This window comes from Sander lucioperca, chromosome 8 (assembly GCF_008315115.2).
Source record: "Sander lucioperca isolate FBNREF2018 chromosome 8, SLUC_FBN_1.2, whole genome shotgun sequence".
Lineage (NCBI taxonomy): Eukaryota > Metazoa > Chordata > Actinopteri > Perciformes > Percidae > Sander > Sander lucioperca.
In genome coordinates, this window is record NC_050180.1 from 21917958 (window position 1) to 21933147 (window position 15190).

General features: G+C 37.5%; 2 protein-coding genes across 7 annotated transcripts in view; both read right to left on the minus strand.

Moving 5' to 3' along the window:
• Positions 1-7929: 7929 nt before the first annotated feature.
• Positions 7930-10746, minus strand: sp5a (Sp5 transcription factor a). Its single transcript, XM_031297837.2, has 2 exons — positions 9850-10746; positions 7930-9480 (listed from the first exon to the last, which is right to left on the minus strand). The coding sequence occupies exons 1-2, from the start codon at positions 9898-9900 to the stop codon at positions 8404-8406; spliced, it is 1128 nt and encodes a 375-aa protein (XP_031153697.1). The 5' UTR covers positions 9901-10746; the 3' UTR covers positions 7930-8403.
• A 3102-nt stretch (positions 10747-13848) lies between these two features.
• Positions 13849-15190, minus strand: part of myo3b (myosin IIIB) — a 68573-nt gene continuing 67231 nt past the window's right edge. For all 6 annotated transcript variants that reach the window (XM_031297877.2, XM_031297849.2, XM_036004409.1 and 3 more), the window contains one exon: positions 13849-13984. The gene's annotated coding sequence lies outside the window, so the exon portion shown is untranslated. The remainder of the gene's footprint in view (positions 13985-15190) is intronic.

Genomic DNA, 15190 nt, shown 5'->3' on the forward strand with positions numbered 1-15190 from the left:
TTTGACAGCTAAAGATAGATTTTCTTAGACTCAAATAACATGTTTATAAGTGAGCTTTACAGGTGCTGGTAGGTGGGTTTTATTACCTTCGAACAGAGCCTGGCAGCTTGAAAGAAGGCCAAAGATATATAGGAGGCTATTATAACACATGATTTAAGAAGTTTTGACTAAAGTTTAACCTCAAAGAGGGTCAAGGACAGACTGTAAACAAGTTGGATCTTGAAAGCTCGGGATAAAAACACATCTGCAGGGAGTAGCTGGTTCAAGCACTGCCTCCTTGTATTATTGGACGTACACTGTGAAGCTATGTACTGTAAATGCTTATCTAAATCTAAATATATGTATGTATTCAATAAAGAGATGGAAATCAGTTATGAAGAAACATAACATGTTTTAATTACATTTTAATCGCTGTGCACTGATGTATAAATGTATAAATGACTCCTCTGACCTCTTACACTCAAACCTCCATCCAAGAGTCGCTATTTTTAATCAGAACTGGCATGAAATTTCCTCTTTATTACAACAATGTCTAGCTATAACTAGTCAAACTTAGAATCTAATTTACTAATTTTTCATGGTTTAATACCCAATACCCTCTTTTCTTTAAAAGCCAATTAAAATATGCAAAAGTACCATCCTTTAATGTTCTCATAAAAATGTAAATGACTCAAAATGGCTACTTACAATCAGAGGAATTGTTTAACAATGGAAAATAAATCTTCAAGTCTCCATGAAATTATAGAGCAATGACATCTCTAAAGTAAAGTAACACATGTACATTAAATGAACTAAGGAACAACTGGGATTTTTACTTTTTCATTCTCCTGCTGTTGTGCTTTGCAGATGGCATGGGATGCAATATAAGGTCATCTTGCTCTAAAACAAGGTTTATTGTCTTTGACGGAATGAGTCTGTTGTGTTGACCTAACCACTGGGTGCAGTTTAAACTAGTCTCCTGTGAGACATTAAAATCTTCTATCACCGTCTCACAGCTAGAGACTCTTAACGCTCCTGTGTGAACACACAAAAGAGCTGAGCTTAAATCTCTTACATATAGTCCACTTCAAAGAGTATCTGTGAAAGCAGCTACCCATTTATTCCAATGCAGGTTAGTGGAGGGTAGAGGTGAAAATCACAAATTACTTTGCTAATTCAAATTATTTAGTTCAGTTCAGTGTAAAGATTTGTAGTCACTGACTTTGTAGTTTGTTCAGTTTTATCTAAGCCAAATAATCGCATCATTGTTCAAATACACTTCAGTATGTATAACAATGAACACATCACTGTTCATAACGGTGATGTGTTCGCTGTCTTTAGTTAAGTACACATTTCAATTAGCAATAAATCCTCCAAATTAAACAACAAAATGCGTTCTTTGTCCATGACACATAGTAGCGTTTTCTGATCTGAAGCCTTTATTGACAGGACGACATAATTTGTTTAGTCCTTCCAAAACTGTAACCAATTACTGTTAAAAAGTAAATCCATTTTAAGATGTGAAAATGCTATCTTTTAAAGCAACATTATGCAAGAGTTAGTCTATATCCTTGACATTCGACTTCCGGGATTGCTCCGGTGCTGCAGGAAATTCTGCCAGATGCATATATTTTTGCTGATTTCCATTTCCTTCCGCTTTCTTTTTTGTTAGAATTTTAACCTCCGGTGGATTTATGAGGACTATGGTTAACTGCTCATCAGATCTCTGCATGGTTAATTGAGTCAGCTAGCTAGATCTGTCCAATTTGTGTTTTCTCTCGCACGACTATTTTGCAGCGGCTCCGTGCAGAGCTTAGTGCTGCCCATGATGATTGTGATTGGTTTAAAGAAATGCCAATAAACCAGAGCACGTTTTTCTCCCATCCCGGAATGCTGTGTGGAGTAGACAGACCCTCCTCCGCTCCGCAGTGTGTGGATGGTCTGGCAAAGCGAGACTATGCAAGAGTTGGTATTTTTACGATTTGGCACCCCATACAGTTTCAGTCTGTTACACTACTGTTGTAAATACAGCCACTAACCGAAGGTCCGTCTCCAGAGCTGATGCTCGCTGTCTTCCTGGCGAAATAGTCCAGGTTTAGGTTATAAACCTTAAATCAACAAGTGAAAAAAACTGAGCTAGCTTACTTGTACTATTGGCATAGTTTAGAAGCAAAATTAGCTGAATAGTAGGCCTATATTAACCATAGACTGTATATAAGAATGGACCAACAGATCCCGTTGCTCTGGACGGAGACCAGTGAAGGCCATTAGAAGCACTTTTCTGGTGATGGCTGAGCGTTACTGCGCAGCCTCCAACTGAGAGAAACGACGTAAATGTGCCGTGAGCAACGTGTCTGAAAGTTGTAAGTCTTCTGGTAGCTGTGCCAAGAGAAATCTCAATCATTCCCAATCTTGCAGAGAAGGAGAGCGTAGGTATATGTAAGGAGATAACATAGGCACAGGCTAATTATTGCTAACTAAAATGCTAGTTAACATTAGTAATTACACTTAAACAGCTAATGTAAGTCCAAACTGCCTGCGAGCTTCTCCTGTACTATACGGTAATTCCTCTACTATGCGACAGTAAGTCGCGTGGTTATGACACAATCGTTAGCCTATTTTTACAAAAACGTCTGCTACGGAGCCATAACGTGAGGTACAAGGTAATGGAGCCTTTTATACATTGTCGTGTTTCTTTAGAAATAAACAGTGGACAAATAAAGTCTTTAAACGCTTCAGATGTAAAGTTATTCGCTGTCAAAGTGACGTCAAAATGAATGGCAGTCAATGGAATGCTAACGTCGGGTGATCGCTTTGTAGCATCAAAATGGCGCCATAGGAGATTCGAGCTCTGAAGCGAAGCTTACCCCCTTGATATTAACTCCATGAGTGAATTCAACAAATATAACTGATATGAAATTTTAAGTCTGTCCATCAGTACTAATATGTAAATATCTGCACCGATCAAAGTAACCTGTTTAAAACTATATGATGTAAAACATAGTTACAGAAGGCTATAGAAGTAAAACACAGACAGACATCAGCAGAACAGACATGGGCAGCTTTAAAGCAAAGTAAACTACTGCCAGTTTTTTACTCTTTCCGTTTCACTAATGCATAAAAACTGCCCTTTGAGGACAATTGGTTGACTCACCTTTATGTCACATCACACGCTTCCAAACATATAGTTGCCATTTTATTTTATTTGTTTTACACATTGTCACCCTTTTGTCTATCTTTAGCAGACAAGCCTGAATATTTCACCAACAGTGTCATATTTTACTTAAAAGATCCGAAAACCTATTTTCTCAATCAGCTTACTGTAAGCTACAAGATCCTACATGAACACAAACTTTTTCTGGCAGTTTTTGTTTTTCGTGGTGGACGCCGGTGCTAGGTTTGGAAAACTGTGATTATTTTATCTTATTTCTGTGCACCAATCAGAGCTTTTGCACTCTTAACCTTTTAATAAACACACCAAAGGTTTGTTTTTTAGTTCTCAAGTTCTTTTCTGAACTCTAACTTCGATTGTACATTTAATGATAACAATTTAGACAAATACTTAGAAATAAATACTTTTGTAGTTTCCAGTGGCTTTAAACTGAGTTGCACAGAGGCATTGACTTGAATACAAAGATGCTTCTCAGATAGACCAGCTTAAACTCACATGTTTAATAATTATTTATCTAAACGTCCAGACAAACCTTTTTCACTTGCCACACTAAATGTAACACCAGCTGTAAAATGTCAGGCAGTACATAACTATCCTCCATAGAGTGCAGCAGAGCTGTTGACATCAGGGATTTGATTCATGCCACTGCTTGTCAGTCATTTTATTTTGAACAGCCTCCGCAGAGCCAACGCCACAGTGAAGAAGGATCACGTCTGATGAAAGAGTTTGTCCCTGTGCTGACTGAACCTGATCCCCAAAGCTCACGGGACGGTAATGAATTATTTAATTTATATATTTTACATTTGAGGGTCTAATTCAGTCAGTTAACATTTGAAAATAATTTATTTTCTAAACCAGAAGTGAAATAAAGAACTCTTCTTTCAGCACTCAACACAAACACAAAGTTCAAAACAATTTGACTAAGAGTCTTATCTCAAGGTCCACTGATTAGTTTGCTTTTGGAGCTTTCAGTTGCATCCCATGGCCTTCATCAGTGGAAGGTGTTTGTGAAGTGGAAAGAGAAAAAGTATTTATAAATAAATACTTAATTAATAGATATTGGAAGTAAACATAATTAAAATGATAATATTATCAATACATAATACATAATTACTTTGTATCCATATAAATTAAGACAGCTTATATAATTATATCATAGTCAATCATTCATTTTCTGTTTACATACTACACATCATTGGGTCAATACAGCATGGATCCAATACTGTATTAACTTTACTTTACAGTATCAAAATGGTTATTTTTGACTCAGTGTTGGACACAAAAAGCTCAAGTTTCACCCTAAAACCATCATAAATGTATCATTAGTTGAACAAAATGATATACATGTGACATTCAAAACTGCAAAGGATACATGTATTAATAACAATCGGTCACAAATAGTGACATATAAGCTTAAAAAGAGCTAGAGTAGATCATAATAGTTCACAAGCATCCCTTTTAGTTTGGGTAAATCACCCAACTGAAATACAAAAAGAAAAACGCTAATACTGGGTCAAAACAGCCCTTTGTTTGTATGGTACTGGGTATTGCATTGGTGCTATATTGACTTTTAGTGTATATACACCAGTTATAGATGCTTCACAGGAGTTATAGTTATTGACATTATTTAACATTAATAAACACTTAAACATATATGCTTACTGTACAACTACATTATACTGTTGTATTGTTTATACATATAAGGGGGGTTGAAAAGAGTGAAACCCTGACGGGAATTACATTCAAAAAAGATAATTAGGAATGAGCATTTAATCTACAATAATGCTTATGATAAAAATATGAATGACGATTATTTTTTCTATTTGAAAGTAGAATTAAATCTTTTTAAATCATACATGGACAGGCAATTGTAATATGAATATTTAAATGTTCTTAAATCTTTTTCATTTTAGAAAATAAACTTAAGCCACGGTATGATATCCTTTGAGTTATTAATTAAGCATTATGGCCGCCTGCTGTGTTAAGGAATAGTGACTCAGTTTTGGACAATGAAGCCAAATCAGAGCCGAACCATGCCTTTGTGAACAGCTAGTCTGGTGCATTTAACATATCCATCCACAGGCATCATTTCCTAATAGGATCACAACATTTGTGGATAAAGACTTTACAGTTCAAAGGGTCACATCTCATCATACTAGGTTTTCCCTTCATAGCTCATCTTGTTGTGATGAATGCATGTTAATATCCGTGCAGATTGTCTATTCTTGGAATGTGGTAAAACTGAAAACTCTCACTAGTCCATTACTACCAAGTGCATATAATATATAAAATACATGTACACAAATACAATGCGGAATGACATGACAAATTTGGTCCAAGTACTATAGTTGCTAAATATAACATAAAACTGCAGCAGACAAAGTTTTGTCCAATCAGTAATCTTTTACCATATAAATTATAGGTACATTCATTATATAACTGAGTCATAGACGAAAACCTGTATTTTGTTTTTTATTTAATGATCATTAAAAAAAATATAGAACTGATTTGTTGCTATTCACAAATAATACTGATGTAAACAAACCTTTAACAACACTAGTTAACATACTAACTTGTATTTTTATTGTTGTTTAGTGTTGGTCCTTGAATTTATAATGTATGTGTTAGTTTTTTTTTAACAGGGACAACATTGTATATTGTAAAGAGAAGTGGTGCAACAGATATAAGGTTTATGGGGCGTTTAGCTGAGGCTAAGTTGCAGCATCCATCATTGGTTATAGGCCTTTAAATTCAGGTTGAAGTCAGTTTGGGAGTGAGCAAGTTAAAATCCTATATTTTGAATTTTGGTGTGGAGGCAACCACTATTGTATGTTTACATATGGACGTTAAATTGAATTCTAAAGTCACTTGGTTGCACCTTTTAAGCATATAACATATCAAGATAATGAAGTAAACTGACCTGGATTTCCAACAGGCAGAACTTTCTGGCTGATAATGCAGCAAACTCAACAAGGTAGCCAAAACAAACTATATTTGCACTGTTAAAGAAAGATTGAGCAATTAAGCGTAATAATAAAATTGAGTAAAACAAATTGATTTAAACCTGTTGAACCTTCCAGGATATAATGTACGACAACATGCAAAAAATGGAAAAAGATATTTTTCTGAATATAAAAGGACCTTTACAGTGGTCCAAATATTTGTCTGTTCTGATGAACCACTGAGGCAACTTACAAAAGGGGGCGCTGTTGAGGCAGAAAACCGACAGTTCAAAATGCCATTGAATGGCAGCGGTTGTTCTCTTCATACTGACATTTTCACTGATCCCTCATAAGACAGACAGAACAACAGACAGTGTCACTGCTGACAGGCAGCAAGGCTGCTCTCTAATAATTAAGTTACTGAATTGGATGTTTGGATCATTGTGTCATCGTTCAGATCTATTCGACACTGAAGAGTTCATCACTTCTCTGTTTTGATTAGTTATGTGGAAGTAGTTGCTTCAAGGTTAGAAAATCAAGATATTTCGTCCCCAGAAGGTCACTTTTAATCCCCAGTCGCCATGGGAACATGTGGGTGGAGGAAATCAACATAAAATACTGATCCGCAAGTAGTAGTTAGTTTACTTAATGTTATATGAAACTTAATGTAGGTGTTTGTGTGTAATAAGTGTGCAATCTGCCATACAAATGCAATTATTTTCACTCTGTTGGACAAAAAAAAGATGAAGAGTTCTTCGCCAATTGGTTTGGTCAAAAAACTTGACTGTTGACAACTGCCCATTAAGGCTCTGATTGACTTAGTCAGACAGGTGAGACTTTAAACTTGCTGCACATACTGTATGTACAAGTGTGTAACATGAATCCAGTGATCTTCTAGTTAATGGGTCTCATCTCAGTCTACGGTGTCACTTCAAAGTCCTCAGATGTAAATGTAAAACGCAAAAACTGTGGCAGAAAAAAAACAAATACACCACATCTATTAGAGTGCATTAACAAATTAGAGCATTTCCACAGTTGAGTCTAATAGTAGAAAAATTAACATCAACTGAAGAAAATGTGTGGTATTCTCCAAAGAACGTAATGTAAAATTATATTTATTTTGAGGTATGTCTCTGAAAAGCAGCAACATTTTAGTAAAACCTCTAACCTCATAATTTACTGACGTTAATACCGCTTTAATGAAAAGGTAGGGTTTGGAGTTTATTTAAATTATGTTGAAGAATATTAACACCTGTATACACCTTTGAAGCGCTCAGGTCTACGTATGATAGAGAGGGATCTCTTACATGCTTAATGTCAGTTGTAGTCTTAGTTGGCGGACACATTTAAGGGTTCGCACAACTACATTTTACTGTTAAACATTGTACTGTAGATTTTTAGACAGCGTATGTACATTTCTAATGATTTCTGTAAAGATTTTCAAATACAGTCCAGACCAACTAATCTTCTGTTACTACTTAAACATTGCTTAGCTTATGTTAACGGTTAAACAGCAGCAGCAGTAGGTCAAAAGATTGGATTAAAAAAATGCAACATCTTTTTTCATTTTCAGTAGTCAAAGTAATATTAAACATTGTTTTATTTTGGTTGAAATACTCTTTTAGACCACAACCAACAGCTGGAAGCTAAATATTAGCACACAGTTTTCTGCAAGTCCTCATATCACTTACATTTTAGATATTACTAAATAAAGTAATTGGAAATTAATAACTGGGGTTTCCACTTCACACTAATCCAGGTCATACTGAATATATTTCTTTAAATATAAAACTTGCTTGTCTCATCACCTATAACTAATCAAATGAATTTTTCACATTTAGAGTTGAGGAAAATGTTATAATCTTTATTCTCACACAGTATTTGGGTCATATCAACAATAGCAGATCTTTTCAAGAGCATGCTTAAAAACACCCCATATGGAGCAAAAAACGGACACTTTCATTCAACAAAAGCTATTAAATATAATTTACAGGGGAGTGAAATCTTCCACCGAAGACAAAGATCAAACACAAGTTGAAAACTTGTCTTCCTTGGTATGATATAGACAGTGAATTCAAACTCATGAGCTATAACTTCTCCATGGTCCCAAATTAAATTATGAAACTTTATATACAAATATGTGCTACACAGACCAGCAATGTTTGAGACTATTGTCAGGATGTAAGAAATCAACCAACAAAATAAACAAAATACCCTATAAAAAAATGCAGCTCACTGTGTACTTAGCTAATGTAAGACTGACTGTATTGCACTAGTGATTTCTACTGTTTTAAATGACTACAAGGTGTGTTACAACATATTCCTCGTGTCCTCCCTTTTGACATGGTCAAGTGTCTTCTCGTGGCACTTGCTTTTTTTGTTCTGGTGAGTTTTGACATGTTTTGCCAAGTGGTCACTCCTCATGAACCTCTTGCAGCAGTCCGGGCAAACAAAGCGCTTTTCCCCCGTGTGAGTCCTCAGGTGTCTCTGCAGCTCATCCGACCTGGTGAAACTCTTGCCACAGAACAGCCAGTTGCACACAAACGGCCGCTCTCCAGAGTGCCACCTCAGGTGCGCCTTGAGGTGAGAAGTTTTCCCGTAAACTTTCCCGCATCCCGGTATGTGACAAATGTGTTGTTTCTTCTTCCCAGGCTCGTCGCTGGACGTGGAAGACTGGCAATTCGGACACCTGCACCTTCTGCACCGCCGCGCAGTTGCAAGAGGGGACTTTGTGTGCAGCAGAGCCGCGATTTGCGTCTGATATTGCGCAAAGTCCGTATGTCCCAGAACCAAGCCCCTCTGCAGCTGGAAACGATGGGGACCAAGGGAGGCTGAGTGACTGACATGGTTCCCCTGCTGGAGGCTCCACCACGGAATATCCTCTCCAGGGTTTGGGGATAACTGTCTCTGCTGCTGATGCACAAGGCCGGAGGGTCCCGTGACAAAACTTGGCATTGTAGGCGGAATAGGAGTCGGGGCTGCGTAACTGACGGCGGGAACGTAGGTGGGAGGGCAGGAAGACTGCAGAGACTGCATGGAGCAAGGTAACATCTTCACAGGGGAGAAGTCATAGGGGTACGAGGGGTCCGCCGGAGGAGTGAGGGGCAGTTCGTGGTGCGAGCTGAAGGAGCTCTGGATGTGCGCAGACAGCTGGGGTTTGGAGGATAGTCCGAAAGTAGAGTTGCTGGCCAGGCTGCTCTGAGGGGTTCCCTCGTTAGTCCACGGGTGAAATAAACGCGAAGGGGAGCCCAGAGTTGGGTCGTAAGGGACCTGGAGGAAATCTGTGTGGTTTGATCCGTGGTGATGCCCGATCCGGTTACAAGTGGCAGCCAGGAGAGCCAGCGGAGAGTGCTTACAGTTCTCTGGAGAAGAGTTTGGAGTGCGATCCTGGATAACCGAGACACACATTTTCTATATTACAATCATTATTTAGCCTACCACACTCTATGAGGTAAAAAACACAAATAACGTGCTACGTTATTAAAAAAAATTGTTTAAATGTAATCTGCACTAAATCGATCCTATCGCTTGAATCGTGATGATGTGACATAAAAGTTGGCGTTATGTTGCAGCAGAAGTCATTAAGACGCAAACAATTAGCGTTAGTAATACAATTATATGACACTGGACTCAAAGTAGCACGGCTTTTATCTTTGTAAACTATAAAAGACTCGTTACCCAAACGTAAATCAACTCGGATGAGTACATTCACAACTTATTAAAGTCGTCAAAGTAAACAGAAACTTGCGCACAAACCTGAAGAAAAGCTTGGAGTGTTTCATTCCGCAGTACAGCCACTGCTGCCATGATAAACGTCCTCCTCCTTCTTCGATGAAAACAAATAAAAATAAAAGCACTAATTTAGTTAAATATGTGCATTCGCAGTAAAATATCGCGTCGAGCAGGTCTCCACTCTCCAGTGCTTCCTCTCTCCGAGATATCCTTGGTCTATCTGAAGAGTGAGGGATCACTTCTTAGAATTTGATAAGGACTTTGGTGGGCCGCCAGCCAGTCAGAAATAAGATTTATTACTTTGAAGTTTGCCGCTGCCCAATCATCAAAGAATAGCGGCTCTTTGAGAGGGGAAAGCAAATCCTTTGAATCCACAAAGCTCCTATGGTGTGTTTGTTGGTCTGGATAAAGGAGCTGATTATTAGGGGGGATGGGAAGGGAGGAGATAAAGGCGGGACAATTAATGAAGTAATCACTATGTGGGAAATGTATATACACAAATAATTGGATTTTCTTGATCAAAGACCCCCATGCCGCCTGGAGACCCCGGAATTGGATGCTGTAGTCATCTGATCCTCTTTTTGTAATTAAGGATTTGTAGCAGAACCCTATGTGACAATGTGACATTGTTATCTCTGGAGATCTCCAGCTCTGCCTGACTGTTTGATGGAGGAAAGAGACCAAATCAAGTGACTCAACACAAAGTTCTCATCTCTCAAGAATCTGCGTCTCTTTTACATTTGTAATTTGAATTAAATTTCCTTTGTTGTTCCTTTTAACTACAACATGGCATTAAACACTTAATTATGCCCTCTCTGAATTATTTAAATGTGTAATGCCCTTTCACCCATTTCAATCATTGTTTTATCAGAACCTTATTCTTAATTTTGTTTTTTTTCTTCTCTTTGTTGAGCATCAACATGTAGCCTAAGCTTAGAGCCTTAGGGTAAATTCCCTGCAGCTAATTCAAATTATAACATGTTACTTAACATGACACAAAAGGGAAACCTCTGTTTTAAATCAGGTGACAAAAGCAGCACTTGAAATGGTGATGCCTCAATTTCCTTAAACTTGTAACAAAGAGGTTATAACCTCTTTGCTTGTAACTTCAATGTGTCTGGGGAGGAAGTTCAGCACAGGATCTCACACTGAAGCATTAAACAGAGGTATTTATAATGTAAGGGGTCTTCCGCACAAAGGCTAAACTGGCATATATCATATTTTTGTCGTGTTTTTGTTTCAGAACATTTAATGAAGGCAGAAGTATGCAGTTTTCTTAAGATAATACTCAAACTTTTGTGGCAGAGTAGTCGGAATGGAAGTTGTAGTTTTCTATATCAACTCTCTGATCTTTATCTGACTTCCCTGAAGAAACAATCACTGTCCTCTCAACTAGTTTGGAGCGGCAGATTTTGAATTAGATCTGTTCCTTTGAAGGGATTAATGTTCCCAGTCCTCTCCCACGGCTTTACACACAGTCATGAGGGTAAGGGGGGGTCCTGCTGAGCTGCACTGGAGCCATGTTAAACTACAAAACTGGCTACAGGAGTGGTGTAGTCACACTGTTGACTGATAAAAAACTAGTAGAGATTAACCTTGTTTACATCAAGTTATGGATGACGAAGTTTATTGTGTAGAGCATATAAAAATATGCAGAAAACAGCAAGGTCACTACTTTGAATCCTGAGCCGCATCGTATTAGATCAGTTTACAAGAGTGTGAGTACTTTTATAAGTTACCAGAGTTATACAGAGGTCATATTATAATATATTATAAATGGTTTCAACCTTCTAATGTGGATGGATGGAAGTCTTTTCATGATCAATAAATATTTGTATCACTTTTTAATAAACCCTTTATACAGAGTTTAAAACTAATTGCTTTACTAATAGTTTATACCACTGCTTTATAAATCAGTTATAAGCAACTAGAACAACTTTCAGGTTGCCAAGTTGTGAAAAACCACTTTTGCTGATAAATCCTCCTCCAGCACGAAAAAAAGTGAGAAGAAAATGAGAAACCTATGAACATTTCTTAATGTTATACCAACATTTATAACTAAATTATTACCAGACAGAAAGGATAAACAACCACCAAAGGGATTTTTGCTCAATCTGGCCACCCAACACTTGCTCATATTAAGGGATTCTGAATGATCTATGAAACTATTTTTTTAACCATTGAAAAGCTGTTAGTTAATACTTGTGAATTGTTCGGTATTGGATGAATTCACTTTTTGCATTTTGGTATGAAAGGATTTGTGATACAAAGGAGCTCAAAACAGGTAAAAAGAGTATTATAAAATGGCCAAATGGTTTATAGATCAGTAACAACATGTTTTGGGTTGTCAGGTTGTAAAAAATTCCTTCGACTGGTGTTCATCCTTTCTTATTTGAGTGATGTTGGTTGTAAATGTTAATAATATAAATACTACCGCAGTTTCTCACTTTCTTTTCAGCAGTCTGCAGTATGTTAATAATTCATTAATAAAGGGTTTTTACAATAATCCATGTTACATTGGCAATCCCTAAATTGTGGGCTTATATCTGATTCATAAAGCAGTAGTAAATGATTTAAATGATTAATTAACCATTTATAAAACTGTTAGTTACTGCTTCAGGATGATAAGAAGGTGGTACCAAAATATAATTTCACTGTGAATTGTACTGTATTGGTGTACATTTGTACACTTCATGCATACAGAATTTTGACACTAAAAAAATAGGCGAAAAGAGGATTATAAAATGACCGAAAGCTGTGTACTTAGTTAACCTGCTGTTAGCAACTAAATTACTGACCAGCTCAGATGCCACAGTAAACTTTTTTTTTTTTAAGATTATTTTTTGGGCTTTTCCGCCTTTATTTGATAGGACAGCTAGGTGAGAAAGGGGAGAGAGAGAGAGGTGGAAGACATGCAAGAAATCATCACAGGCGAACCTTGGACCTCTGCGTCGAGGCATAAACCTCCCACAGTAAACATTTTTACTCCATTCCTCGACTCCAAAAGTATTTATTTGTGCAGAAAAGCACTGTCAGTTAGTTTCTGCATGCAGGTTTAAATGTCAGATAAATGTCAAATGTTGTAATCTGCTCACTTATGTCAAACCAGACCACTGTTAAAAATAAAGGGGAAATCCACCCTAAAACAGAACTAAGATTTTTCCATGATCCTGAACAGCAGCACTGATTTGAGGAACTTAAAGTAGGTAATATTAATTCTGATTTAGGGTGCATTTTCACTTAAATCAGCTTTGCATGTGAGCTGTCATGCTATGCAAAAGCAAAATTCAGACATAGGTGACAACTGAATTCTGTGAACCATCAGCGTTACCAAATTGTTGATATCTTCCTTTGAGATATTCGGTTCAGCCCTAAATGCAAGTTTTTACATTTTAATGAATCTCAATGGGACGCCAGCTGAGAGATGGATTTGGCTGAGCAGGACTTTGATATAGTTTGTAAGAAATTCATTACTGTGTGCTGGACACAATGTCCAGTCCCCAAGGTAATTCACTTTCTCCAAACCTTCACCGTCTTGTGGCAATGCCTCAAGTTATACAGGATCACCTCAGCAGTGGTTGGCTAAAAGAAAATTTTCCTGCTGCATTTGATGGCAAAATTAACTTAGAGGAACCCCCGACGCAATAGTTTTCTGCCTGTACATACGTTTGAACATGGAATCAGTATGTACCGTTTATCTATTTTATACAGTACTTAAAAGCATAACACAGAGAGTTGATCAAGGGAAATACTGTTAAGAAGTGGAGATGTACATGAAGCTGCATTTAGGGACTAATGCAGTTGTAATAGGAAACAAAACTCACACAGTTGTTGTATCTAAAGGGCAGGAACCTGAAGCAGGTATTTTTCTATATGATAGTCAGACAAAACCATGAGTCAGTTTCTGGTTTTCTGCACTTTTGGCTCATAATCCTCAGAAATCTGAATTTCCTGAAGTTAAAACGATATGAAACATTTTCAAATTCAACAGGTGAAGAAGAAAAAATACACCAATAGTCAAAGTGAGTAGTTTAAACATATTTATTTGACTCATATAAAATGTCGATTTACTAGAAATAAATATACATTTACAACAGATATAATGTGTGTTGCTGAGTTTGTTTTGGTTCAGGTGCAGTTCAAAGTTGAAGAAGGCAATCTGCAGAAAAGGGAAAAGGGAAAAAACTACATTGTCAATTCTCATTATGCAGCACACTCTAAATAATAAACACTACCGTTGCAGTTTTCAATTCATATCAATTTATTTAAATTATACACTACTTATTGACCCCAAAGGGATCTGAGAAAGTGGAGCTGCATGTTATTGTGACATTTTGAGCAACTGACAGTGAGAACTGTGGATTTGACAGAGTCAGGGGGCAATTCCACAACACGAACCCTTTTTAACTTTTCATATTCTCTGGACAGCTGGGGAGAAAACAGGTTCCACATCTGTCTCATACGAGAGATATCAGAGAGGACGGGGGTGGTAGGGAAGGTGGTAAGGGTGCATGTGTGAGAGTGAGAGTGAGTTCTAGTGTGTGGAAGAGAGAGGGGGAGAGGGAGAAATGCTCGAGGCTACTGGGTACTTGAGCAGCTATAATGGTGTCTCGTATGAGAAAACATCTGTGAATTTCCTCAGTGATCTATAACAATGTATAACTCAGAGCAGTCACTCAGCAGACCTTTGAAGTTGCTGTCTGACAGAAAGCTGCCATTGTTCGCAGCCCCCAACACACAGAAACTCCAACTTTGGTCTCACTAATTTTCTCTGCAATGCGATACAACTCTTTTTCTCTTTCTCTCTCTCTTCCGAGCCTATGAAGCTGGGGATCTCTGCATATTCAAGAGCAAAGAGCAAAGCCTTGGCAATGTGCAGGATTGGCCTGGGGTCACGTAAGGCGGGACAGGTCATTTTACCTTCTCTCAGCCCACCCTGGATGCGTTAATCCAGCCCTAAAGAGGGAAACTCTCCCCCTCTATTGATAATGTACAAGGTTACAGCCTGCAGCGCTCTCCCAGGAGTTATACAATAAAAAGATCCCCAATCAGCATATATACTGTGATGCCATGAACAAAACGATTCTCATGTTTTCACCTTTTAAGAACAGGTGGTTATTTATACTTACATTTTTAAATATTCGTTCACTTAGTGACTACTTTCCAGGGGGTTGCTGCTCCAGAACACAATAAGAACGGCAAATATTTGCAAAATGCTATTTGTGATACTTTTAACATCAATTTGTTTCAGGTTTGTAACTTTCTTTTAACATTACAACACAATTCCATGTTGTAGTGAGCTAATCTAAATGTGCTCCTTTTAGTAAGTATTTAATTATAAATTTTACGTTTTTGGAGAAGCAAT